The sequence below is a fragment of the Manacus vitellinus genome, unplaced genomic scaffold (genome assembly GCF_001715985.3).
Source record: "Manacus vitellinus isolate BGI_N305 unplaced genomic scaffold, ASM171598v3 scaffold_38_pilon, whole genome shotgun sequence".
Taxonomy (NCBI): domain Eukaryota; kingdom Metazoa; phylum Chordata; class Aves; order Passeriformes; family Pipridae; genus Manacus; species Manacus vitellinus.
The window spans coordinates 4,431,721-4,459,216 of record NW_021940526.1 but is presented as its reverse complement, the minus strand read 5'-3'; the positions used below and the strand labels follow the sequence as shown (position 1 = coordinate 4,459,216).

The 27,496-nt window shown below is 42.7% G+C and overlaps 2 protein-coding genes across 2 annotated transcripts in view; one reads left to right on the top strand and one right to left on the bottom strand.

Moving 5' to 3' along the window:
• REL (REL proto-oncogene, NF-kB subunit) overlaps positions 1 to 2,265 on the top strand; it is a 40,248-nt gene extending 37,983 nt beyond the window's left edge. The window contains 1 exon segment of the mRNA XM_018077593.2: positions 1 to 2,265. Within this exon segment, the coding sequence (XP_017933082.2) occupies positions 1 to 365 (365 nt within the window). The 3' untranslated portion in view covers positions 366 to 2,265.
• On the bottom strand, positions 2,084 to 27,374 carry PUS10 (pseudouridine synthase 10). The gene is made up of 18 exons (XM_008924834.3): positions 27,311 to 27,374; positions 25,543 to 25,679; positions 24,102 to 24,368; positions 22,459 to 22,545; positions 18,213 to 18,247; positions 17,316 to 17,427; positions 15,927 to 15,988; positions 13,517 to 13,562; positions 11,772 to 11,836; positions 11,331 to 11,416; positions 9,467 to 9,592; positions 8,610 to 8,666; positions 7,653 to 7,729; positions 7,507 to 7,562; positions 7,264 to 7,381; positions 6,065 to 6,207; positions 5,289 to 5,388; positions 2,084 to 4,759 (listed from the first exon to the last, which is right to left on the bottom strand). Exons 1-18 carry the CDS (start codon positions 27,360 to 27,362, stop codon positions 4,721 to 4,723), a joined length of 1,665 nt encoding a protein of 554 aa, XP_008923082.2. The 5' UTR covers positions 27,363 to 27,374; the 3' UTR covers positions 2,084 to 4,720.
• Between the last annotated feature and the right edge of the window lie 122 nt (positions 27,375 to 27,496).

Genomic DNA, 27,496 nt, shown 5'->3' with positions numbered 1-27,496 from the left:
GTTCCCGCGGCGGCGCCGTGCACGCGGCTCATCCCGGTGGCGCCGCCTCCGGCATCGTCAGCATGGACACCGACGACATGAACTGCACCAGCATCAACTTCGACAAGTTCAGCGTGGTGCTGAACTCAGGCGCTCCCCGGCAGCAGCTGCAGCTGGGCCCGCCCGGGGCCGGCGCCGCGGGATTCGCTTCCCAGCCCGGCTTGGCCGACCCCGTTTACGACTTCATAGGCCCGGAGGTTCTGGGCGAGCCGAGACTCTCCACCGCCCACCAGGGCGGCCTGGCAGACGCCCAGTTCTACGACGGCGACGGCGAGCTCTACCAGTCCTTCCCCTTCGATAACATCCTACAAAGCTACAACCCCTGAGGGGCGGAGCTTCCCAAAGGTGCCGCCGCCGCCGCGTGGAGAGGAGTCGCTCGCCCTTCTGGAGTCCCCGCTTTCTCCCTCAGAGTGTCGCTGTGCAAGTTTGACGATGGAACTTAAGGTTATTTAAGTTACCATAAGAGTTAAGTTATTTAAGCCCGTAGTGGTGCCCGTCAAGAAGGGGGAGGTGGGGGTAGGGTTTGGGGTCCTGTACCTTAAAAGTACCTTGTTAGGTGTATTTTGGCGCTGTTGGTAAAGGGAAATGGTAACACTTAAAGCTTCCTTGCCTTTGGGGACTGTAAAAGCTGGTGTCTTCAGAAGGGTTAAAATTTCAAATACTTCACAGGGTTAAAGTTCTTTCAAAGCAGCCATTTTTTTGCTATAGGAATTCAATTTTTGATAGGACAGAAATTAGGAAAACAAACCTGCACATGAGCACTCTAGTTCAGTCTCATCTACAGATATTAAAGTTCAACTCAGCCTACTTGAAAGGTTTAGGTTTCACACCCCCTTTCTATAAATACTGTTCTTCTAAAATGAGTACATGTATTGATTTTCCACACTCCATTTGCTTTGAAGGCAAATTGACTGGTGAAATTTTTTTTTTTAATGACTATGTCATTGTTAGATGTATTTAAAAAGACCGGAAGGTTTGAATTTTTAAATAGTCCAGCTCTGTTGTAAAGGAAATCACTGCACAGGAGAAGGAACAGAAAGTCTGCACTTCATCCAGAGTGCACTTGTTTTACAGGCCAAGCCCTGTTGCTTTAGGGATGAAGCTGTCATTGCTCTGCAGTTGTTGTGTGTGAGTGTAGCTGTGATGTGTGTGTGGCGTTTTGCACGGCGGGAATCTCTTGAGCCGAAGTATCTACTTGCTTTTTTTTCCTCAGGTATCCCAGCAGTTTCCTGCTATGCAAGTGACTGCTCAAAGGAAGGCTCAGATCCTGCCCCCCCCCCAGCACCACCCCCTCCCAGGAGGGCAAAGCCAGGGGCAGCCCTTGGGCAGCCTCTTCTCTTATTAATGACCTTTAAAGCCATTTCAGTCAGTACCAATTAAAAACACTCCTCTCTCCTCTGGATCAGGAACCAGAACTTCCTCCCTCCCACCTGATTCCCAGTCTCCCCTCTTAGCCTGAGCCAGGAGCTGTTCCATGACACTGGCTGGGTAAGACACTCTGGGCCTTGGCTACTTTATTATACTGTTATTTTTTTAAAGAAGCAACACAGCAAGAAATGTCTGAATATTTCTTAGGTGATATATCTGCTCTGTAGGGCAGATAAGGCTTGAGGGTCTGAATTGTTACCATTTGGTGACATAAAACCAGACCATGAAAGCAGCAATAAAAAAAGCACACTTGGATATAAAAAAACCCCAAAACAAAACAAAAAAAAAATCAAAAAACCACCCCTAAATCTAAAAAAGCCACTTGAGACAGAGTTGGATACAAGGAAGGAGCTCCAGAACCCCTCTGTGGTTTATGGGATTCCCTCCCTGCATTCCCTTGTGTTGGGAGCACTCTGGTGCTGCTGCTGGAATCCATCCCCCCCATTGCACAGGTGACAGTCACACTGGAGGATGTGTGAAGTTTGGGAAACTGCTTCCCCAAACTCCGGGTGCACAAAGCCATGAATTGACTCTCCCTGTTTTAAAGCAGTTTTCCCTCACAGCTCCTCTGCAGTCTTGAGCAATAGGAAGACCAAAGAAATACACAGAAAGTTTGAAATGTGTTGTTTATTCAGTTCTTTTTTTTTTTTTTTGAAGTTCTCAGTTTTAAGTATATTAAATGTAAACATTTTACTCACTTCATAGAAAGCTCTTTATAGTACAATTTGTTTTTACTGTATAATTAAATATTTTCAAAGTTCTGTTTTCCTTTGTAAACGAGTTGGTTTGGTAATTAAAAAAAACTGGTTATACCAAGTGCTCAGCTTCTGCAACCTCCTCAGCTTTGTGACATCCCTCACCACGGGAAAGGCAGGGAAAAGGGAACAAGGCAGGTTATCACTTGCTTGTTCTGGAGCTTTTTTTGGGTATTTTCTGCTCCCAGTTACTGGTGGCCACTACAAAACCTCAAGCAATGGAAGGTTTTGTGGCAGAGCCATTGAGCTTTTAGGCAGAGGGGAGGAGGGGACAGATGCTTTGGGCACATTTGTGCTGCTGGTACAGCTTTCTCCAGGCAAAACCCAAATGGAAGGGGGATTGGAGGTGGCCAGTTGGAGAAACACAGGATTAAATCTTGCTCTCAAAGCATCAGTTTGAGTGCTCACAAGGTGGTGTTTTACTGGTAAAAATAAGGTGAAGGCCAAAGTCCACCATGAATATTATTATTGCTGCAATATTCCTCACGTGACAGTTCAAAGGGTTGTCACCTGCTGTTGGAAACTGGCCTTGGAGCAAAGTCCAAACCCCCAGGTTGCATCCCAGGGTTTCATATTTGCCCATGATCCCTGCCCAGGAACTGCCCCAAGAGCTGCAGGGATTTGCATCATCATTTGGAGGCCTGACATTTATCATGATTGGGAATTTTTGGAGGACCTCTCTGTGTCCTCAGCACACTGAGGGCAATGTTTATAGCCTGGTTTATCTGCACTGGGATTTGGGACGTGACCCCCAAGTGCAGCAGGAGCTGCAGAGGGAAGTGCCTTGTGTGTCCTTGACCTAGAGCAGGAGCAGCCCTTTCTCCTTCCCCCTTTGGCTCCATTCCCCCTTGGAACAGCTCTTCTCATGCCTGTTGTGCCAAAATGCACAGCCTTGTTTACATTTTTTGTTCCCTGTAGTTTATGGAATTTATAAATCATATTTCAGCTCACTCTGAGTTTCAAGAAATCACAGTTGTGAGACTGAAATTCTCTTTTTGTTTGTTTTCTGAATTCAGTTTCTTTAGTTTTCCATCATTCATGACACTTCCTGTCTGGCTACAGGTTATTATCTGAGAACTACTCCTGGAATCTGTTGCTTATATTGGCTGTAAGATTAAAACCAAAAATAATATTGCTGCCTGAATCATGCTCCTATTATTTTTGTGTTAGAAAACCAGGAGCTTCTGAATTACTTGTGTTGCAGAGGGCTAGGAAAGCACAGCACAGGCAGTGTGGAATTTTTCAAGATGAATTTTTTAGGAACTCCTTAAAAATGTATTTATGAATAGTTTTAGAGCCTCCAGCTCAAGCTCTCATGCAGCTGTTCTGGTCTGAGGTCCTGGCACCACTGAATTAAAGGGAAGACATCCCAGCCATCCTCCCTGTCCCCAAACAGTGGTTGGTCTTGGCAAATATTATGCTCTTTATTTCCAAAATGTTAATTAATGAAGAGCCCTTAAATTCCAAACCTTAATTTCTTGCTGATAGTTTAACTCTCTTCTGTACTTCAGGGAAGCATCTTCCCCAATGGATTAACATGATGCAGGTATAAAAGTGACTCTTCCTGAAGATGTAGGTGGTGCTTAGTAGGAAACATTTAAAATAAGCAAATTACAAACCTCAGATCTTCCCTATCCCAGGCAAGTTCAAGTCTTCCAGGCATCCATCCAAGGTGAGGGTGTCAGAAAAATTGTATTATGCTGCTGAATCAAAGCTTTTTAATCCCTGTCTCTGGATTCCAACATCCTCAGGTAGGTTTTGTGTCTGCCTGCACTTTGAGGTTCTTTGGTATTCCTGTTTTTCTTTAGATCCCCATCATGCACCACTGCCAGGAGTTCCCAATCTTTTTATATATGGTGACTCACTGGGGAATTCCTGCTCCTGGAGAGGACTGTGGCCAGGCTGGAGGGCTCACGAGGCCCCAGCTGTTGTTTCTAGGAAGTGTCGCCCATGTTTTTAAATTAGAAAAACTTGGTTTTAAGTGCAAAGGTTTCCTCTGAAAAATGTTTTTGCCCTTTGTGAGATAAATTTGCCCATCTCTAACCCTGACCAAAAAGCAGCCAGCAGGGAGACTTGCTCCAGCACTAGCCTGCTGGCTTCAGTCTCCCTGGCTTTTGGGATTTCCTGCAGGAACAGTGCTCAGAAAGAGTTGGGATTTCAGGTAACCCGGTGCTACCTGCATCCAGATAAGGAGAGCTGTAGCATCCAATATAAAAAGAGTTTCAAAAGAAATCTGACTTGAGGGAGGGTTATCTTTAACTATAATTTATCAGGAATGCACTGGCTTCCCAAAACCTTTTTATGCACGGAAGAAATTAAAGTAAGGCCAGAGACTGAACCAACGCTACCTGGTCCAGAGTGTTCAAAGTAGATTCAAAGTCAGGGTATCCTTTGGCAGATCAACATGATCCAAGTGTTCCATGGAAACCCTTTGCACCCAGGCTGAAACACTGCACAGTGTTTGGTCATGAGCTGCTGCTTCCTCATCCCTTGGGAAGTCAGTTATCCAGGGTTGGAGGCCAGTCGACGTCAACAGACTAGGAAAGGGGAGGGAAAAAAAGGCAAAATCACCAGAGCTGATATTTTACACATATCAAAAGAGTCACAACTCCTTTTGCAGCATCCCTGGATGTTGGGCTGTGTTTCCAAAGTGCCCAGAACTGTTTGTTAGGAATGTGAACTGTCTCCAGCTTCTCCCCATCCTGCAGCTGGGCCATCACCGTGTGAAAACAAACCACGTGTGGACGGATGGCACAGAAATATTCAGGTACTGGGTGGTGCTTGAGTAGAAAACCATCACCTGTCCCCAAATCTAAGCAAGGATAAGCTGATAACTAGTGTTATAAATTCATGATGTGTCCTCCCACCCCTCCCTGACACAAATTTGGAAGAGGAAGCCCGGCACGTGTGGCAGTGTGGGACAAATCATTGTTCTTGCATTAATATTAATTTTTCTATTAACTGTGCTAAGGAATGTTGATCCACTTGGAGCAATTCCATGGAAAGCACCTCAAAAATTCCACCCCCTTAGTAATTTCCAGGAAGGATAAATAGCAAACAACTTACTTCCACATCCAGCTCCAGAATGTCAGCAGTTCTGTTCAGGAGGGACCCAATATTGGGCTTTGTTCTTCCAAAGTCTCCATGCACAAATTCTTTAATGTAGCTGGAAACACTGGCTAAGGAGAGGTGGATTTTACAGCAAAGAAAGCAAAAGGGGGGGAAAAAAGGTGGTTTTTTTACTCTTAAGCCAGTTTTTAGTTAACATCTTGTTAAGCTTTAAAAGAACTCCTAATTCCTGGCTTCTGACTCTAGTGCCAAAAACTGCACCACTGACCTTTATTTTCTGATTTATTCCAAAGTGAGGGGTGACTTTATGACAAAACTCTTAACTTTTAAGTAGCAGCAACCCACAGTCTGCATTGAAGTGCATTCAATATTGCAGAAAAGCTGATTTTCTAAGGTGAGAAGTTATCAGTTAAATTAAGAAAGTGTATTTTTAACCAGGACATTCCTATGGCTGCCACATGCATTTAAACTATCAGGGCATTGGACTCAATAGTCCTTGTGGGTGTCCCTTCCAACTAAGAATACTCTGTAATTCTGTGAGTGGTCAGCACAGAACTCCACACACACAGGAGCCATTTCGGAATGAAAACCTCGGTGTGGAATTGTGCCATATGAAAGCAAAGATCCTGCAGCAACACACGACTGCTGGAGAGCAGGGATCCGAGCAGGAAACTTCCCGTGATCCCAGTGACTCCAGTCAGGAGCTGTTTGGTGCCAGGGCAGCCAAGTGACTCCAGTCAGGAGCTGTTTGGTGCCAGGGCAGCCAAGGATACGTCCCTGCCTGGGTCTTGAGGTGCAGGCGGAAATGGTGCTCGTCGATGTACTCGGAGCTCATGGTGTGGATGATCCGGCAGCGCACGGCCAGAGGCCGCCGGTGCAGAACACGGAGAGGGGTCTTCTGGTCCAGCTTTAATTCCTGCCACGAGAGAGAGTGCAATGTAACACACTGAACAGACTGTGGGAGAGTCACAAGTGTTGTGAACCAATCCCATCTTTTTGAGTAAGCTTGAGACAGGACTCATGTTTTCCAAGTTTATCGAAGGAGAAAGGACAGCCAGCTCCGAGGCCTCGCGCGAACACAAACTAATGGAATCACAAATACAGAGGAATAACCTTGAAATCTCCATAGCCCTTTGCTGGAATGACTCCAGGATTTAGCAGCTCGCCGAGAGCCTCAGGGCAAATCAGGAAAAAAAAAAAATCCCACCCACAAAATGCTTTGTCTAAACTACAGCCAACCCCCTAGAAATAAAAGTGAGGGAAAAAAGCCCCTGAAATGAGATTAGATCTCAGAACAGTCTTTTCAGAAGTTCATTCCCCACTCCCTTCCCAAAGGAGATGCAGCACTTTGAAAGGCAACTTTTCAGGATTGAGGGAAGCTCCAGGAAAAGCCAACAGTTGTCTCCCTGAGCTGTGAGCACTTGCTTGGAGTTCACAGGGAAGAGCTGTAGGAAATGGTGCAGCACAACAAAAACTGAACCCACTTCTCCATCAGCCCAACATCTGGAGAAAGTTCTTATTCCAGAGTGTGCTGAGCCTTCCTAAGGCCTCTTACCACTCTTTGCCACAGGCACCTCCAACTTGGAATTGTTGTGGCCGCGGGAGAGCAGCTGTAGAGCAGAACAAAAGCTCTGCCACTTCTGCTTACACAAAACAATGTGTAAGGTAAAGGAAGGGGTGCAGGTGCCAGGTTTCCTCCTCTGCCATCCACTAATTTTGATTATTTGGTGTCCTGGAAGGTGAACATTACACAAGTGTTTGTTGGCCTGGCCAACAGTTGGGCAGCTGTCCTGCTTGGATGACTGTGGTGAAGGAAAAAAAAGGTGGTATGGAAGTCCCCACAACAAGACAAACCCTGATAAAAAAAAACCAAACACAGAGGAAGAGATATTACAGTATTTAAGAGTATTTAACTCTTCCCTGGGGCACCAGAACAGGTACTATTTAAATCAGCAACAAGAGCTCCTGATACCTTTATATCATCCAGGAGCGCGATGTCTTCCCTCTGGATTGCTTTGTCCGTCCATATTAAGGCACTGTAGGTCTTTGTCTTCTCCTCCTCACCTTCCTTCATACGACCAATTGCCTCTCTGCACAAGAGAGACTAATGACTCACTTAACACAAGCCTAATTATCCCAGGCTGTGAACAAGACCACTTGTACAAGTCCCAAAGTGTCGCCCTGAAACCCCTCGGCAGCGCCGGGAAATACTGACCTGGTGACGAGCTGCAGGTCTCGAACCTGGATTTTGTCTGAAGAGTTATTAATTGCCTGTGATATTTTCAAAAGGAACCAGTTAGAGCTGCTGGGTTGGAGAGGCAGCACGTGCTCCACGGGCTCTGTGAGGTGCAAATGATTTACCTGCTGCAGCCTCTTCATTTCCTCAGCGGTGAAGTGGATCCTGCGAGGATTCACCAGCTCGATCGCAAAGGGCCTTCCTGGCATCAGGCACAGCCATAAAACACAAAAACATGAGTGTTCTAAATGAACACGGGAATTTACACAGGAGGGCTGGGAGGTGTGAAGCCTGGCTGCTGTTAAGACAAACAGGGACAGGACTTGTGGGTTTAGGGATGTGGCATCAGATGGAAGAAGAAAGGAGGGACTTTTTTTTTTTTTGGCTACTAAAGCCCAGTTTCGGCAGCGAGTGCAAATTATGACTTCCCAGAAGACTTCTGGTACAAGTCTGTGCTAATTAAAAAATAAAATAAGAAAAAAGTTAATTAGCTTATTTTCTGTCACCTACAGCAATGCCCAGGTGCAAGAGGATGTTAAATCCCTGCTCCCTCAGCTCAACATCTGTTGCCAGAGTTGTTCTCTCTCTGCTCGGGGCCAGGGACAATCCCCAGCACAAGCAATGCCAGGAGCCACAGCAATCAGACAGCAACTGAAACATGGAATTGCTCATTTTTACTTTTTCTTGCCCTCCTCCTTTGGCTGCAGCAGCTCCAGCATATTGGAAAGCAGCTGACCTTTCCAAAGGACCCAAGTTGAAAAAGAAAATAAGGCTCCCCCTACTCCACAGGGACAGTGAGGGAATTAGAAGGATCCAACAGCAAACAAGACAGGAATGAGTCTGACAGAAATGGCTTCAAAGCAGGGAGTGAATAAAATCAAACACTCCCAACCAGCTCTGCCTTTCCACGCAGCCAAGGCCACTGAGACGGCGTTTGGTCTTTGGGAATAAATATATAAATATCACTAAAATGTTTCTGAGATAAAATTTCAAAGCCTGCCTTAGCATTCAGCAAGATCCATTAAAACAGCTCTCACAACCACTTAGTTTCTGTGTTTCACAAGGGATTTTCCAAGCCTTACCATTTCCTAGTGTCCTCACATCCACATCTTCTCTTCCAGAGGAAGAAAAATTAAAGCCTGTAACAGATTTAAACAAGGCAGGCGAGATTTTTATTTTACATTTTTAATATCCTCTGCAGCTTAAAAGGTGAAATAATGTCTTTCTAAACTTGTTTGCAAAAGCTGCTTCCAAGAGTTGCCTTTACAGACACTTCAGGGACAAATCTGGGATATTACTGTTTATTCACAAGTTTTTTGATGAGCACTCCCCAGTTCCTTGGCCTGAATGAGATACTCCAACCAGAGTAACACATCCACTGGGAGGAGAGGAGAGGGAAGCAGGAGGGTGTTCTCCAAACTGATATTTAATGCAATTTTTCCTTGGGCTTTCTGTTGTTTTTAATTCCACAAGCAACGGGCAGTGATTATTTCATCTGGATAATCCCTGGATAAGCATTATGTGCACTGAAGAAAAGAAATGAATCAAGGTAAGAGACACGAAGGGCTTGAAAGCCAGGTAGATGTTACAAAATGCTGGTGGCAAAAAACCTCCTTGATACAAGTCATTTTATGAATCACCAGCCCATCAGAAGGTTGGTGGGGCAAAAACCCTGCTATACATGAAACCAACGTATTTGCATCAGCAGATGAACTGAGGAGCTACTTTAGCAGGATAAAAGGATCTAATTACTCACAGATCACAGCTAAAAAAAAGTTTACAAGCTTTGACTTGGAAGGATAGGAGAGGGATAAAGAAATAATAGCTTTTTTCCCCTCACACTCTTGGATTAAGTGGGTGGGTACTAAGAAAACTCTTCTAAAAAATCTTCTAGCAGTGATGAAAAATATGTCTGGTAAGAGATCTCCTAAATACTTACTGTCTGCTTTGAATTCGGCCATGAGGTGCTCTGAAATTAGTTCTTCCACTGAAGATTCCAGCTTCCTCTCCCCATCAATAATCCAGGGGGTCTGAGGTAAATTCCTGGAATATTTGTTGTACCTTCCTGTAAAAAAAGAGCTGAGTTAGCTGTAATCCCTCTAAATCAAGGGACAAAAGTTTTTAACCCATTTAACCTTCATTGGAGCTTTGTGGAAATGACTTTCCAGGCTCAAACTCGTTTTGTGGAAGAGAATTCCAGCAGCACTGCGGAATGCTTGTGGCCTCATCCAGGAGAATTCCAGTATCCAGGACAGCCACTTAAAGGTGGGCTTGGAGAGCCTGTTGCTGCAGTCCCACCTTCAGGGATAACCCTCCTGTATGGAGTAGTTCAGGTTCCAAGCCAAGTCCTGCCACTTTCTGAAGGCTTAAGGAGACAAATCCAAACTAAAATGCTTTGGCTCCCAAGGAAAACCACGTGAGGAGCAGAAAATCTCCATGACAAATTAGGAGGAACATCAGAAAGATAATGAGATTGGCATCCTTGGACTGATCTCATGGCACCTCCGTGGCACAAGGGCTGCTACAACCAAAGAACAAGCCTTGGATGGCCAACAGGAGCCTTTTTTATGGACAGGTTTGGTAAGAAGTGAAAAATATTCCCAAAAGCGAGGGCCTCGTTCGTGTGAAACCTTGCAAAGGAGCTCAGAGCAGCTCTGTGCTTTACACTGTGCCTCTGACACCTCGAGTTTTTTTGGGGGGGTTGTATCATATTTTCCTATCTTGAACGATGTTTCCTTCTGGCAGAAAAAGCCACGCAAACAAATGGGGAAACTGAGTAACTCTTTCACTGGGGCAAGGAAAGGAGGTGACTCACCCTTCACAGGCAGCTTCTCACTGCTAAATTCTCCTTCCATAAAATGGAAAAAGGAGAACAAGATAAGAATTTTAACTCTTGATCTGAACAAGAGGAGGTTTAAAAAAAAAACAAAAAAACACAGAAGGTGTTTCTCGGTTTGACAGCTCCTGAATCCTCAAAAAAAAAACAAACCCAAGTTGAGGTGGGAAGTGATCACTGAACACCAAAGGGAAGGTCAAGAGGGCAACGCTAACTCTGAAACTGTGCTTGCTAATTAAGATCCTGTCTCATTTAATAATAGCAAAATAACTGCTCTGTGCTCAATAAATCCCATTTTGGATTTATTTCTTTGAAAATTAAAAAAAATCCTGCCTGGATTTTTTGTTGTTGTTGTTGTTGTTGTAGCAAGATATAAACTGTAAATCACAAGACCAATATTAAATGACATGCAGAAAGCAAACCCTCTTGTTCTTCATACAGATGGATTCTGATAAAACCATTCAACAAAGCAACCTAAAATAAAACAGTGTGTTTGGAAAAGGCTAAAAGGAACTGGGTATCTTGAATTCCCAAAATCTGTCTAATCAGTAATTAAAAAAAAAAAAAGGGGTATGTGTAGAACATTAACCAACCTGCCACTCACTTGTGCATTTCTTTTCGTTTTCCATTTTCCTGTAGCCAGGATTTTTATCATCCTTTTAAACACAGTGTGTTGGATTTAAATTACAGGTTGGGGTTTTTTTAATCTGCTTGCATGTGTTTAAATAAGTTGTTTATACACAGGCCTGGGAGAAGGGCAGATGCTCCTGCAGGCAGGTGATAAAGAGGGGATCTGTCATTTCCTTCCCCTTTCAAACCCACCCACTCTTGGATAGAGCTGGATTTGTTTCCTTGCCTCTTACACTTAATTACAGGAATTTACAAACAGAAGAATCTCTGGTTCTCATGGCAGTGTTAGAAAGTTCTGTTCAAGATGACACAGCAGCAAATAAATTCATCACCTTACCAGCCACAAAAACTGCACCGTTATTGCACTGAATTTCCAGAGCATCACACAGGTTCTTTGGTGAACTTGGGGGACATGGAAAATGCCTGTATTAAAAAAAAAATTACAAAAAAAATTACTAGTAATACCAAAACATGATGGCTTCTCACTGTGTGTGATTTTCACCATATTACAGCTCTTGGTGTTTAATTAAAACTCAACTCCTGACATTTTGGAAATATGGGCAGAAGTCTTGCTTATCTTACAAACTCTAAGGTTCAAAATAATCCTTAATTAAAAGAAGAACAGAAAACACATTTTAACCAGTAAACCATCAGAATATAAACAACCAAAAGTTCTTTTATAGACACCCTACCACTACTTACCCACAGAATATTTTCCTCCTCATCCTAATTCTATACAGAAGCACAATACTAAGAACTAGTTTCAGTATAGACTTACTTGAGAAAATCCTCTTCTTTTATCTTCTCTAGGGCTTTTATAACTGCCATTCTGGTGAAAACAGACTGCACAGTGAAATAAAAAAATGAGTCAAGAACTAAGAAAAACAGAGAAAGGATATGCCTAAGGGAGAAAAAAAAGCACTAAAATATACACAGTGTTGAGCTTTTTCATTTGGGAGCCCAGATCCAAATTTGCAAACTGGTTTAAAACCAGAATCCTAAATCCATGACCAGAAACCTAAATCACCTTCTTTTTCAAGAGTTAAGCCCCAGCTTTTATCTCAGTGACAGCAGGCAGCTAGTTCTGCAAATAAGCCTGTTGAGGAGGCATCTGGGGCTGAAGTTCAAAAGTTGATTTGGGTCCTCCCAAAAGCTTTCTCCTTGCCAAGAGAAGAACCTTCCACATGAAGAAGTCCAGGTTCCTGAGCCTCTCCTCCCAGTCCCCTGGCTGCTGGATTTCCAGTTTAATGGTGTCTTTTCTGCAAACTGGACTGGGGATTTGGGGAAAGAAGTTGAAAATACTGGGGCATTGTTTGGGACAATTCAAGTCTCTGCTCTAACGCAGAGCAGCCTGGGTGCCTTCAGGAAAGCTGCTCTTTGTCCTTCTAAGCATAAATCAGAGCCAATAGCACTTCTCTTCCTCATAGAACAGATGAACTGGAAAACCCTTAAAGTGGCAGCAGGTTTAAATAACTATCTAGAGCAGATGGCACAGAAATTTTCCCTCAGAACCCAGTTCTTACCTCACTTCTCTGACTAACACAGCCCTTGAAGCTTCAAGCACAGCTTCTTTGTGAGGACAAACCTCTGATGGCTCTTCATTTTTGCTTTAGATTCCCCCACATTTTGCTGCCTGTGTGGTTTTAACAGCCAGGCCCTGCTGGTTTGGCTCCTCATGTGGGATCTGCCCCTTTTTCAAGGGAAGCAATGCAGCAAGCAGTGAGTTATAACAATACAACCCTTCTAAAAAAAAAGACTTGCATTTATTGCTCAGGTGGAGTAGAGCCAGCAGAATTCCTGGCTCAGTTCCTGCCTCTGCCAAACGTTGGTAGACTCTTCTCCAGGAAGAATAAAAGGCCTTGCAATGGCTTCTGATAGAAGTCACTTGTTCTCCCTCTGATCACATCAACTGTCCTACTTACATCGGCTTCTCTCCAGCTGTTTTTTTACCCCTCATGTCCTCTTTTCCATCAATGATTGTGTGTGTGCTCAGGGCCTGCAACAAGTGGCAAGGTCCCTTTTCTTCCCTCCCCTCCTCCAGAGGCACAAGGATAAAACCATCCTGCCCATTTCATGGCTTTCAGTCACATCAGAGGACATGGGAACTGCAGCGTGATCACTGATTTCCCTTTTGGCTGCAGAGTCTCATCTTCACAATGTGCCTCATCTGAACTGCTTCACCCACAGAGAGCTAGAGGATCATCTTTTATGCCACTTTTAACAATAACAATCAAATTCCTAGATCTTAAGGGAGGTATTTACAGAGACCATTCCTAAAATTATGGCCTGGAGGATGCACAACCTGAAGAAAAGCACCAAGCTCTCAGTTTTCTTAAGGTGAGAAACGTGAAGTGAATAAAGGAGCCAACTTTATTTTTCAGACAGCTGAAAACTAGAGAGATTTCTGATGAAGGGAAACCAGATGTTAAGCACTGACTGAATACCCAGGTAAGTTCTTTGTTGTAGCCACTGCTGTGAAATTCTGGATGTCAAAAAAGAAATAAAGAAAAGGTGAGATCTTACCTGTTTGTTCTTTGCTGGTTTGAAACAGTCTGGACAGGTTGTGGCTCTAAATGCAGAAATAAAAATTAGCTGCTACTCTTAAGAAAAAGAAATAAACAGACAGACTCACAGACACAGCATGGAAATGGGCTTTGTACCAATATCCAAGGTCTCGCTTCCAAGAGTTTAAAATTCACTTAATCCTAAACCACAAACAGTGCAAGATGTGCATTGCTTGATCCAGACAGAATCCCTGGACAAAAGGGTGCAAGTCTCTTCTGCCCTGACCAACACAAACACGTGGAAAAGCACACAACAAGTTTAGCTTTCAGTCCTTTCCAATCTTTCTCGATGAAGGGCACGATTAATATTTTCGTTCTGTGCAAGATTTGCTGCGATCTTGAAATCTGTGCTTGCTGCTCTTCCACAATGCCCACTACAAACTCCAGACTCAAACCACCCCTTCTGGATGGGAAAATTCAATGTACCACCAAAAAAGTAACCCCAGGTGTTCAACACCATTGGTGTTTTGCCTCTTCAAAAGGAAACTCTTGGTTGTTTCACGAAAGCGAAAGCCAGGTCAGGGAAACACTTTTCTTGGTACTGCAGAGGAAGTTGCTGTTCCTATTAATGGATTTCTATGTATGCAGGCAGGAGGATTTCTGGATTTCTATGTATGAAGCCAGAGATGTTTTCTAACCTACAACCCAATTTATCATTTCTTGCTGGTGCTTCTCAAAACCTCTGTAACTCTTTTGGACTCTGAGGAAGCAGCTCTTGCTTCCCAGGCCGGTGTGCAACACAAATGCCCTCTTCCAAAATTTCAGGATGGCCTTACCCTTAAACATAAATCTCCAAATGTGAACCAGCAAGATCCAGTTCAATGTTCCTTGAGCAACCAAGGGTCATTTCAGCTCACCTACTCTTCACACAGCTGTGTGGGAACAGCTTGAGACATGAGGAACTGCAGGCGCCATAGTTGGAAATCCCATCCAAAAGTGTTCTCCAGGTTGAGACAAAGTCCTGCTTTGCTTCCATAAAACCCAAGAGTGTCACTACTACTGTGACAATTGCCAAATTTCCCATATTTACATCAAAACCAAAGCACTGCCTCAGAACATGCCCAGAGCCAGCCTCTCACATTTGCGGGATGCCTTGACACCTCAGAAATGACTCTGTAATTAAATTAATGTGCTGTTACTTCAGGAAAGTGTCTCAAACCTTAATTGCTGTTTAAGTATCCTAAAAAGAGAAGGCAAATAGAGGGATATTGTCAGGTCACAGGGAAGAAACCTGAGTAATTGGAATGTGGAATGGAGCTTCCTTACAGCGCTCACCTCTACAGCGCTAACACTGGCACCTTAAAGTGCTCCACATCCATCCTTCTGAAATGCCACAAAAAGGATGGAAGGATGGGCTGGAAATAGGAGTGGAGAGGTTTCAGAGGAAGGAAGAGCACTTCAGAGAACAAGAACTGATGGAGTAAAACTAAATAAATAAGAACAAAAGGGTGCAGGATCCAGAAACACTTGTTTTTACAGGATTGCAGGTACCGTTATCTAGAACTGTGGTTTGGGACTACAATTTTCTCCCTCTTTTGCCCAGTGTTGAAGAAGCTGGAAAGCAAAGATGTTCAGCAAACACTGGTAATCGTTGTTCCTAATGCCTGGTCCATTTCCAAGCAAGCATTCCCTCACCCCCCTCCCCAAAATCAGGTAAATATATAAAGGCTGCAAAAGGAATCTCGGGGCTCAAGAAATTAATTCGCTGCTCAACAGAGACATCTCTGCCAAACCTCTTTCTGTGCTCAGATTTTAACTGCAGCAGGTGCAAGTTAACTGAGTGAAACTGAGGTTTTCCAGGAAGCATCAGCAAACAGGAAGAGTGAACCTAATTATCCACAATATACCACAGATTTTGAGAAATCAGATGAAGTGGCAGCTAAATTCACAGAAATATTTTGCTTCTTTGTGTACAGCAGATGCCCTACAGGGCCAGGCCAAAACTTCTGTTTGTTTTAATCAACCAGCTAAATTGGATTAACACATTTCCAAGCCTTCCCTCCCATCTGTGTCTCCTACAAGAGCAGGAAAACCTAAGCATGACCTCAAAAGATTCCCTCATATGGTTTGAGTTTATTTTTTTAAATGATCCAGGGAATGACTTTGAAAAGGGCTGAAACTGGACAACTTATCCCAACGTTCTCCTTCCAGTTCCAATCAAAATCCTGGATGACTTCGTTTATTGGCATTAGAACACTGAATTAACCAGAGATGATGTAACTTCAAGCTCTGCAACTTTCTGTGGGCACGAGGAAGTTTAGATGCAGGCCCGGTCCTAGTTTGTAAACACCTGCATCTGCAACAAATCCAAACCAACAGCGTTGCACAATATTTAGATAAAGATCTTTTGTTATTTATATCAAACTTACAGGAAACGGCACTCCTCGTCTGTCTCTGGGTGAGCAAAGACCACGCTGACTTCAAACAAACTCTAAATTAAAAAAAAAAAAGAAAATAAAGAACTAGAAGGCGGTAATAGTGGGGGTTTTTTTAACAAACAGGGAGGATATTCTCAAGCAAAAAAAAAAAAAAAAGGAAAACAGTAAAGAGAGAGAGACAAAAGAGATAATGACCCATTTATTCTCCATCTAAAGACTTTCAAACGTTTGCCACAGCAGCATTTGCATTTCTGAAGTCACCAAAGATTGTCTGAGAGCACTTCAGAGCCAGGAGTGACCCACACACCCCACACCGGGGGGCTGAGTCAGGGGCAGCCTGTGCTCCAAGCCTATTACGGTCACTAAACTCCAGCAGCCTTCTGGGAGAGTGTGGAATAAAGATAAAAACCCTGAGGTCACCACGGTAAAATTTTGTCAGGGGCTTCCTTTGCAATGACTGGATGGCCTTGGGGCAAGGAAAGGCAGCTGTGTCCTCACGGATTGACAGCTAGCCCAGGAACTCCAGTGTAATCTCAATTCTACCCCCAATTCCCTCCTTGGCCTTGGGCAAACAACACTCATTACTTCTGTTATTCAGACACCAGAACACCTCAAGAGGGCTATTGAAAAGATTGGCTAATATTCAAGTGCCTTGTAGATAAAGAGCACTGGAAAAGCAACTTTTATGGCACAGGGATGTCTGCAGTGGCTCAGGGCTCAAGTGTTGGAGAGCTTTTGCCAACTTGGTAGGTAAGAAGTTTATTTTTTCTTGGATCATCTTCAGAGTGATTTCTGATTCACTAAGACAAAAGGGATGCTTTCAATTAGCACTCCTGGGAAAAGACAATCTGTAATTATTATGCAAGCAGACAAATCAACATAAAGACTAAGAATACTGAGAGTCCAGTCCTGGGGTCAGCCCTTTGGCTGGTGACAAGGAAAACCTGCAGACTGCCTTGTCCCCAGCAGGGATTTTAGCCACAGTCTGCAGAAATTTTAACATTCAGGATGCTGGTGCTTCTGAATTTGTCTGGCAGATCTCAGTGTCATGCTCAGCCAATGCATTTCAGAAATATTTTAAGAATATAAGTCAGAATCTGCAAGCTGAAAACAGTTTGGAAAAATATTTCTACTGCCTGCTTAGGGGTATTGCAGGTATTCCCTTAGGATGGACTTGGAGATCTCTGATTAAAAGAACTTTCCCCCCTTCTTCTCCCTACAGTGATTATAAGAGCAATGCAACTTTATTTTCTGTTAATAAGGAAAAGGGATATATTTTCATTTTCCTCGTATGTGTAAGTGTTTAAATATATATATATATACACACATACATGAAAAAACCAAAACAGAGAAAAAAGTGTTTTCTTATTTATACAAAACCTTTCCATCAGCAGGAACACCCAACTCTTCTGCCAGCTGGGGGTGGATAATCCACTTATAAGCTTCCTTCAGCTGAACAATGTCATCCTTTTCCAAGGAAAGGCCCAGATTCCTGAATCACAAAGAAATAATAACTTGCACAGGGATCTGTCAAAGGTAGATACATGACATAGAACATTTCAAGAGGAACTTAAATAACTAGTGCCAAGTAAAACATTCTTTTTTTTTTTTTTTCCTGTGGAAAAGGAGGAAACTGATGCCAGAGCTTCCTGGTAGTTGCAAAAGTCTTTCTCATCCAGAGATGAGAAAGAGAGATGTGTTTCAAACCACTTGTTTGGGAACTTACAGAGCAAAAGAGATCAGAAACACCAATTAAGGTCAAACCGCATAAAAATATAAAAACCACATTAAAAACAGCTGCCATCTTATTCTTTGTAAGCACCAGGTAAATTGGGACTATAAAATTCACTTCAGGACTATAAAATCAACTTCTTGACAGCTCGTTATTTGTACAGAGAAATGGTGTCTATAGAAAGAGTTCTTGACAGACAGCAAAAGGAAGGACGATGAAAAATGAATTAATAATTTTAAAAAATGAATAAAATGACAGCACCTCCCAATTCTGAATTTCCTTATGATTAATTTTGAAGGTACAAAGTAAATTAAAATCTTGGCCAAGGACGTAGGAAGTGAGTCTAATATTCCACAAGGGTGAGCAGAAGCACCTTGATGTGAAAGCAACTGTCCTGACCTCGAAACTACAACATTAATTTCTAGGTTAGCATTTTCTGCATTAAGGAGTTTTTAATTTCTACTGCACTGGAAAACAGTAGGAGTGGCTCTCTTTTTCCTAGATCTGGAAGAAGTGGGATGGGAGCTCCAAAAGCCACCACTCACCTCATCTCCTGCTTCACCCCCAGCCAAGCAGCTTTCTGGAGTCACAGCCACGCCCAGGGAGAAGAGAGAAAAGAAATAAAAGCAAGTGAAATTAAGGCTCAAAACTCCCAACAGTTTGAGGAGGAAAACTGTTTTAAAAACTCGGGACAAAAGGGAAGTATTAAGAATTTAATGTAGCTTTTGCTTCAGAAGTGGAAAGATGGAACTGGTGTTTGTTTTATCTGTAAGACATCACTTTGCTCTTCACCTCAAATCCTACCTGGCTTTAAAAAAAACAAAGATCAGGCTTCACTTTGGAACTTGCTTTATATGTAGAAAAACATTATATCTAGAAAACATTTGTATCTATTTATATCTGTATTAATATATAGATAGAATTTTACATCTATATAATTAATAAATCATACACTATAGAGACATAAGAAAATATATACAATAAAATATAATAATACATAATTAAATATTTATATAGATATATATCTATATATAGATAGAAATCTAAATGTATTTATATCTAAATCTGAATATAAAAATTCATTTCTAGAAAAAGACTTAAGTAATTAGTTTTTTACCATAATTAGCTTAAGTAATTAGTTATTTACCATACAGAGAAAATGCAAAAGCAATTGTCTAAATGAATTGTACATGAAAACTGGTTAACATAGAAATTAATAAACCCCCAAATTCAGTTATCATCCATTATAAAAAACACAAAATAAAAGGCATAATTGGTCTTACAGTAATTACAAAGTCTGAGAGTTGCTCCCTTATTTAAAGCACACCACTTAGCTTAGGAGACAGGCTGAATATGGGACTGAAGGAATAATTCCAGAAATCAGAGGGAGCTTTTAGTACAAACACTCGAGTTCGCTAATAATGAATAAGAAGCAATTAATAAAAAGAGAAAAAAATCCCCTCAAAACTTCCTACGATGAAGCAACAACAGAAGGAACCACAGCATAGATCTCTTTTACATGCTGATAGAGGAACTCAAGCAAAAAAAAAAAACCCAAAAGTCTCTTATCCTTCCTTTGGTACATCTAAAAGGGTAAAGGGACCCTAAAAAAAAAGGGCTGGCAGAGAGAGGACATGAACTCTGTTAGATCCACGATACACAAACCCACAAATGCAGTTGTGCTGATGGAACTGTGTTTGCTCCAATCCAGTGATTCACTATCCCACAGCTGCAGACGGGGTGAGTAAGGCTGATTCACCCCGAGCATACTGTCATCTTGTTTGCATAATAACCCAGATAAAACCATAAACAAAAATAGCTTCCACTTGACATTCCTTGAACGTAACTCTGAGCCAGAGAATTTGACAACCGCAGAGCGGGGCCTAGAAATCGGCAGCTTCAAAAGCTCGGCCACACCTTCCTTTAGAGCAGGTTTGGTGCTCAGTAAGGGGGCTCATCCCACTCCTTTTCATTTTTTTTCCAGGGGTACAACTATAACACAGACAAAACTTCTGCCTGGGAGCAGCTCTGCTAAAATTTCACCTCCTCTCTCTTGACTTCCGAGTTGAAAGAGAATTAAAGAAATTAGTTTTTCCCCTTCAATTAAGAGGACACAACAGATGAGGGTACTGAGAGCACAGGGGCCAAAAGATCCCAAATTCCAAAACCCCTCTCTCTACTTTGTCCCAGCTGCACGAGAAGCAGGGGATCAGATCCCTCCACTTCCTAATTACTTCATGTTTGTGGAGTGGTTTGAAAATGCCAAATGCTCATTACAGAGCTCAAGCCTGCAGGGCAATGCCGAGCAGCAAACCCATCCCTGAAATCCAGGAGCTCGGGCACTGTGTTGATTCCGAGCTGCAGGATATTATTGTGCTGCTGGCTGAGGGATCACGGTGGCAACAGTTGCAATCCCAGCCCCAGCATTGTTCCACTCGATTAGAAAAGAGCTCGGAGATGGGGAATTCCAGGATGAGGTACAGCCAGTCCTACAGGGAGCGATGGCTGCAGATGTTATTTGCATCCGTGTCCTTGGAGCGAGCACCGGGATGATGGATCAGGACTGAGGCAACACACACAGCTCAGTCACCCTTCTGAAGGGCACCACTCACTTCATATTCTAATGGAGCTGTCTGACATAAACTTGGGACTCCTGTATTTGTGATTTATTCCAAGCAAATATCCTGCTTGTGGAAAGAGGCTCCTGTGCATCCCAGATACAAACACTGTGCAAATGGAAATTTTATGTCCCGCTCTTTTTCAGCTCCTCCAGTACATTTTTATCCTTGGCAGGATGACAACTCTCATCATTAAATGAGCTGGAGGTAACATTAAAAGGCAGTTTCTGATTTTTTTTTGGTTAAAAATACGTTGGAGAAAATCTCTGTGTCACAAAGGGCAGTGGGAGGAAGGTTGCCTTTGGGTGTCCTTTTAGGAAAGATTCCACATGTTCTTGCACAGAGCAGTTCCAAGAATTAAAAGCAGGATTTAACATACAACTTCTTTTCAACAGGGAGTATTTAGAGATATTTTGATACTAGATTTTGATATTTTCAGACATTTGGACATATCATATTGCTGCTTTTCTGTAACTGTAAAACAGGGACTGTTTTTACCAATTAGTTTTTTACCACTTTTTTTTTTTAAGTGATAAACAGGTGGTAAACAAACCCCCATGATTTTTAAAGTTCTTCCTCCACCATCACCCACTTCCACCCCTGCAGTTGGAGCACACAAAAAGCTGATTTAGCACTTGGCAAGATTGAAGGGATGGAATGGAATGGACAGCAGGAGCTTCCTAATGCAAACCTTCTCCCGGCCGAACCCAAACTGCTTCCAAAGAGAACAGATGTGGTTTGGGAGCTTCCTACTCACTCATTTCACTCCATCTCTTCATTTCTGGCCCCACGGCACAACTTTGATTCCCTTGGCTGTCCCAGGCACCGTAGGACTGTTGGTTTGCTTGAGCACAAGGACAGTGTGAGAACGTCCCTCACCTGAACTGCAGTGCAACACCACCCTCTACCGAGGCTCCCCGGCAAACACCAGGTGCCTTTTGGACATCTCAGCTTCCCCCAGGCAGAAAGCTGGAGCAAGCCAGAGCACCCCAGGCACACACACGTGCATTCACACACTCACCTTGCCTGAAAGTGCTTTTTTGGACATACTGGACGAGCACAAGATCAAATGGCAATAAGGGCAGTTCATCCAGCCAGAAAGCACAAAGCGATTTGCTCTGGTCTTATTTTACCAGAGGCGGTGGCAGATGAAGCAAACACACCAATTATGCTCAATTTAAGATGAGAAGTAGAGAATCTTATGTTCAAGAAGACTTAGGAGCAGAATATATGATTGCTATCACGCTGGCATTCGCCCAAAATGCCAGAACTCACAGCACAAATCACCACTAAAAGTGTAGTAATTATTTAACAATCAAACTGTGTGGGATCAGAAGAGATCTCACCACAAGTTTATATATAAATCCAAGACAATCTACATTTCTTTCTGCCACTGAAGTTTCTATCACATCTTGCCACAGCATCTATCATAAAAATTTACACGTTGCCTTTTAGAACACTATTTTTGCACTTTTTCATGTCAGAAAGCAGGGGAACATTGTAAAACAACTGACAACTATGCAAAAATTGGGGCTTTATTGATCAAGTTATATTATGCTTAATATTATCCCTCAATTAAAAAAAATTACCAGGGTATACACTTTCATATTATTACTATCCACTGTAATTAAATGAATGAAATGTAAGCAATTTGAGTTTGATTAAAATTGCCATAAAAATCAGTAGTTTCACAGCTTCAGATTTACAGATCTAGACTTCCAACAATGCCCAAGCTGGGTGAGTATTAAAATGTTTATTTTCCCATCATTTAAAATGCTGAACACTTAAAAGTTCATCCTGAAATTCCTCTGGTTGTATTCTGCACTACCAATTACCATTTATTTCTGGAAAGGCACCAGCTGTGCAGTTCCACCTCTGGAAGATCCACAGGGCTGGCATCCAAAGGGAACAATACACTGAGGGTTTAAACAAACTCCTTTCAGGATTTCAGCTGTAAAATAACTCCTGGGCTAACTGGAAACCAAAGTGACTCAGACCCTTTGTTAATTAAAATAATACTCACCCACAAGGAAGGGGAGAGCAGATTTCACTTCCAGCATGTGGTTTTGGTTTTTTTTTTTAAGCAGTAACAATTAAAAATCAAACCACCTCCAGCTTGTACATTCCACAGTTACTTTGTTTAATATGTGTTGAAGTTATTTAAGTTACTTACCTCCCTAACAGAGAGCTGGGGGGGTAGTGACACAGAAAATACAAAACTAGTGAACTGGTAGTCAGCAGAATTAACTTTTTGGCACACCTGGAAGAGAAGGAGTTTAATATTAAACCATAGCAATGGCACTGAGTTGATATTCTTTATTCAATTATTGTTAATTCATGTTAACACACATTCAGAGAGATGCTGAACATCCAAAACAGAGTAATCACTAATCACTCAGTGAAACATAAGCTTCTTTGTTCTGTTAAGAAAAAAGTTACTAATAAACTGTACCCTTATGGCTATGAAATAACCAAATTCACTATTTTAAAGCCAAGACCAATTGTATATTGAAATCTGTGTCCAAAAAATCTACACCACAGTGACCAAAGACAAGAATAGCCAACTCTGAGCATCTTCCTTCATGGCAGTGATAAATTAATTCTAGGACAATAAAAATGTCTAAGATCCTGGGACAAGACAGGAACAAACAGGTATCCACAGCATTAATTCCTTGTGAAAAGTTCTGTTTGAAGTAGGATTCCAAAGACACATCTAATATTTTAAAGTGGGCCAGTGAGAACTGATGGCAAAGATGCCAACACACATGGAGAAGTCATCCAAAATGTCAGTGATTCTGGGGAATGTTAGAGAGGAATTCTGAGCTTTCAAGGTGAAATCAGTATCTTTACATATAAAATAATTAGGTTTTGCAGTGCCTTAACAAGTTCTGCCAGATCTTCCCTTGCTACTGAAGAGAGTATCTCAGAAACAAGTGTTTCTGTACAAAGATACATATTCTGCCCATGGCAACAAAAAAGAAACACAATGCACTGCAACAACAGAAACCATATACTCTGCTTTCTGTTTAGTCCCATTTTTAGATACATTCATGCTATTAAACCAAACTCTTTCCTATTAAAACCCTGTTAAACATCTCAAATGCAGGTGGGAATTTTCCAGCTGATATTTCAGTTTGTCACATGAGCAGTCTGAGTGCTCAGAGGTGATGTTTCTCCTAACTCTCATTTCCTCTATTATACCCACAGTCTGCTGTATCACCAAAACATCTTCTTCCTCTGTGGCTCTCTAAATATTATTCCTTCATAAAGACAGGTTCATGCTGAATTAAAAACATGGAGTTAAGAGAACAGCAGCTGATGACTCCTCGTTTTCCTGTCACATAAAAAAAGTGAAGAGAGGTCACTATTCACACTGAGGTTTTCCTCTGGACCTCAGGTTTATCTCCTAAATTCATGTAACCATGAATGAGTTAATCCTTTTCTTAGGGAAGTGTGCTCCCTGCAGTCATTCCATTGCACCTGCACTGCTGTTTTTTTTAAAGAGGTTACACTATGACAAAGCCTGGGCAAAATCTGGTGCCAACACAGATGTTACAGGTGTGCAAACACTGCCCAGGAGCAGGATGGAGTGGGATGGTGCCACCTACACTTCAAATACTCAAAACAGGTAAATGTTTTGGTTTGTCTTTTGGTTTTTTTTTTTTCTTTCAAAAGAAAGAGAAAATATACCTTTCAAAAAAAAAAAAACCCCACCCCAAAATTGCAAGGGGTTTTAACCATCAGCTCTACACTGTGGGCCCCGACATAGACAAGCTCCAGAAAAAGGACCCCAAAAGACTAAGAGGGGGGATTTACCCTTTTAACAAAGTCAGCCTCGCAGAACTCCTGAAGGATTCCCAAACACACGTTGCAAACCTTCCCAGCAGAGCTCTCCACTGCAGCATTCCCGTCGTTCTCCGAAGGGATCTGCGGGAGGGCTCCGTTGTGCTTCAGATCCTCGGGACCTTCTTCGGTGTCTCCAAGTCTGATCCTCTTACAAGGTGGGTCAACCACCTCCAAACAAACTGGGCCTTCTTTTTCTTGATTCTTTTTCAGGAAGTCTTGTAAATCCTTCATCAAATCCTAACACAAACACGGGAATCATTCTGTTGTTTTTAGCTCTTGAACAAACACAATTCCATAAAGCAGTACTAAGCATCCCAGCTGAGCCTTAGTTTATGTAATTAACAACTTGGAATTTATTCCCAAGGACATCTTGAAGACACAATTAAAAAGCTCCAAGCTGCATTTTTCTAAAAACAGAAATTTCCAGAGAAACTGTTGCTCAACAGACTCATTTACCATCCAAGAGCGAAAACATTTTCCAGACCTGTCTTGCAGAAACACATTTATTTTTGCCTCATTGCTATTCCATGAAAATAGACATTTAGTGCCTTCTTGTCATTTAGATTAGATTAGAATTTAATTTCTCTAACTCCATTAGCCCAGGAAGAGAGCTGGTTAGTATGGCATAAAAGGAAAATAAGAGCAGATACAGGTTGGGGGTGAAATTAAATACACAGAGTAAGAACCTAAAAACTCAAAACTTAAGAGGATGTGCTGGTGAGGAGGGAGAAGAACCTGCTTGTCTCTGAATTTCTGGAAGGATAAGAGATAAAGACACAGTTCAGAAAGAAGGATTTATTAAAATGTCTTCAGTAAGAAAGTCAGCAGTTCCTGCGTTGTTGCAACTCACAGGAAAGTCAGGTAGAGATGCAAAAGAATAAAAAAATGGCACAAAGAGTGAACACTCCTCAAATAACTGACAGAAAATGGACAAGGATAGGGAAGAAAAATGTTAGAAATGAATTCTGGGGAGTCTTAACTTGAACAAAGTTCAAGACAGACACCAGCATGAAGAGAAGGGATTAGAGCAAGCAAATGGAGATGTTTGAGACAGGTCTCAAAGAACCAACACAGAGAAAAAGCAAAGAGCCAAAACCGAGTCGAGGAGTTCCAAGCATAAGAAAGAAGGCAAGAAAGACTATGCACAGCCAGGAAAAATTAAAACAACACTGAATTTCAGCACTAAGGTCAGCTAAAAAGGATGTGTGATGACACTGTGTTTGACTGAGTGAAAAAGGAAGCTTTATCCTTAACCTGTGCCCTGCAATTCTTCAGGTGCATCCCACTACCAATTCTGCTGAAGGAAGAATGAGGCAAAACTGCTTGGAGCATAGCTGGTTCCTCCAGGGTAGTGGAAAGGACACTGCATCCATGTGCTCCCACATTCTAACCAGGAATACAAAGGCCAAACCTTGTCTGGATGTCTGTAAAGGGTCTGTGATCCCACACAGCAGAACCTCAAAATGCATCGTGGGCAAGTGCCAGTGTTGAGCAAGAGCTGAACAACTGGTCTGTCCTTCTCTGTTAGTGAAGACATGCTGGGGAATCCTAAAATTCCAAAAAGAAAAGGAAAAAAATAAAGCTTAGAATAAACACAGTTCAGCAATTTAACTGGATTTAAAATAACTGGATTTTTTTTGGTCCTCTAAAGAAAGTTTAGGATACGTGTTTGTTTTAAATCACAGGCATAAGAGAAGTGGAAGACCAACCCCAAACCACCACTGACCAGGGGAAAAGCTTCTGTACTTCCAAGGTTTTTCCTAGAAAAACCTGAATTCAAGAGTTCTGACAAGGGAATGCTGAGCTTCTGCCCAGTTTTATGTTGGATAAAGTGCATTACATGACATGTTAATCTTTACTGAATGAAAGAGGGTGGATCTAAGACATCTTAAGCCCAATTTAAAATGGAAATTCCTCCCAAAAATCACAGAGCCTAAAGAATCAGTGTGTTAAAATCACAGGGGGGAAAAAAAAAGCCTCAAACAACGTATGCCAGCCCCTTTTGCCACGAAAGCCCTAAAGGCAAAGGAAGCCTTTTCTATCCATTAGCCCCTGCAATTTTTTAAGATTTCTTATTTCCCATCCCAACATGGGACTCATGTTTTTGTGAGAAATCTCATAATGCTTTTTTTCCCCCCTAAAATGTTATGGCTACTTTGGTTTCCTGTCATTTTTTCCGCCCTTTAGAACAGGCCAAAATGTAATAATGGGATAGAACTCTCAGCATTTTTTTGAAAAATATGGAAAATGAGAGATTCCCAGTGAGCTGCTCACTAGGGAACTTCAGGAGCACATAGGAATAACCACAGGTTCAATTAGTCCATTGTCACCCAAAGCAGGAATAAACAGGTGCCACAGGAAAATCTGTGTGTGCAGGGCACATTCCTCTGCCAAGTGCTCCTGTCTCCAATTATTTCTGGGTTTGGGGGATCCCTCTGACCTGGTGTGGTTTGACTCTTGGGAAACCTTAACAGATCCTTCCTCCAGTGTCTCTTTGAAATTTAATATCCAATCCTGCTCAGAAGTACCTGGCACAGAAATACTGGAGCCGTGGAAAAACCTCTACAGTATGGGAAGAGTTATTAATTCGACGATTTTTTTTTTGTCCTGGATTTGGATTTTTTATGGAAAGCTGTAAAAATCCAAGGGCTACCTGGAAAACTTCAAATCCCCTTTCAGCAAGAAACAGCAAACACGAACAAGCAGGCTTTTAGGTAAAACTGCCAGTTCACCTTTATGAGAGTTAAATATTGGCATTGTTTGACACATCAGGACAAATGTGGTGATATTGGGGATGTTTTGGGGCAAGGAGGAGGGGGAAAGAGGTGGAATCTTTGGGGAGGTTCAGCACCCCCAGTCTGGCCCAACATCTCAAGGCTGGGAGAGGGAGCTCAGCACTTTCAGAGCATATCTGAGGGAAGGCAGCTCAGTACCCCTATTCCAGCCCGAAACCTCAGGATTTGGGGGAGGTCGGGACCCCCGACCCCGCAGGGCTGAGGGGACCCCATTACCCCCCCACACCGAGGCGCCGCGCACGGGCTGAGACGGAGGGATAAGGACAAACGGGGCCCGTTCAGCATATGGTCGACCCCCTCGCAGGCCGGAGACGCCGTTCCCATTCCCGTTCCCGTTCCCATCCCCATCCCCATCCCATTCCCGGTCCCGCTCCCTTCGCTCACCGCTCGCTCCGCGGCCCGGCACAGGCTCGCTCAGCTGCTCTGCAGAGCGCATCGCTCGGCCGGCGCGGCGTAGCAGCACCCGCAGGCCGCTAGAACAACAGCTCGGCGCTCCCACCTGATGCGGCGGTGCGGCCTACCACCGATAGGGCCGGGGGGCCCGCGGAGCTGAGCGCGAGAAGCGGAGCG

Excerpts from the sequence above, each read along its gene's own strand:
- PUS10 (XM_008924834.3), bottom strand. The coding sequence starts at position 27,362 with ATGCGCTCTGCAGAGCAGCTGAGCGAGCCTGTGCCGGGCCGCGGAGCG. Across the intron at positions 24,369-25,542 it reads TTTACAGACATCCAGACAAG|GATTTGATGAAGGATTTACA; the intron begins GTTTGGCCTTTG and ends TGTTTGTGTTAG. Across the intron at positions 15,989-17,315 it reads GTGTTCCTGCTGATGGAAAG|AGTTTGTTTGAAGTCAGCGT; the intron begins GTTTTGTATAAA and ends TTTTTAATTTAG.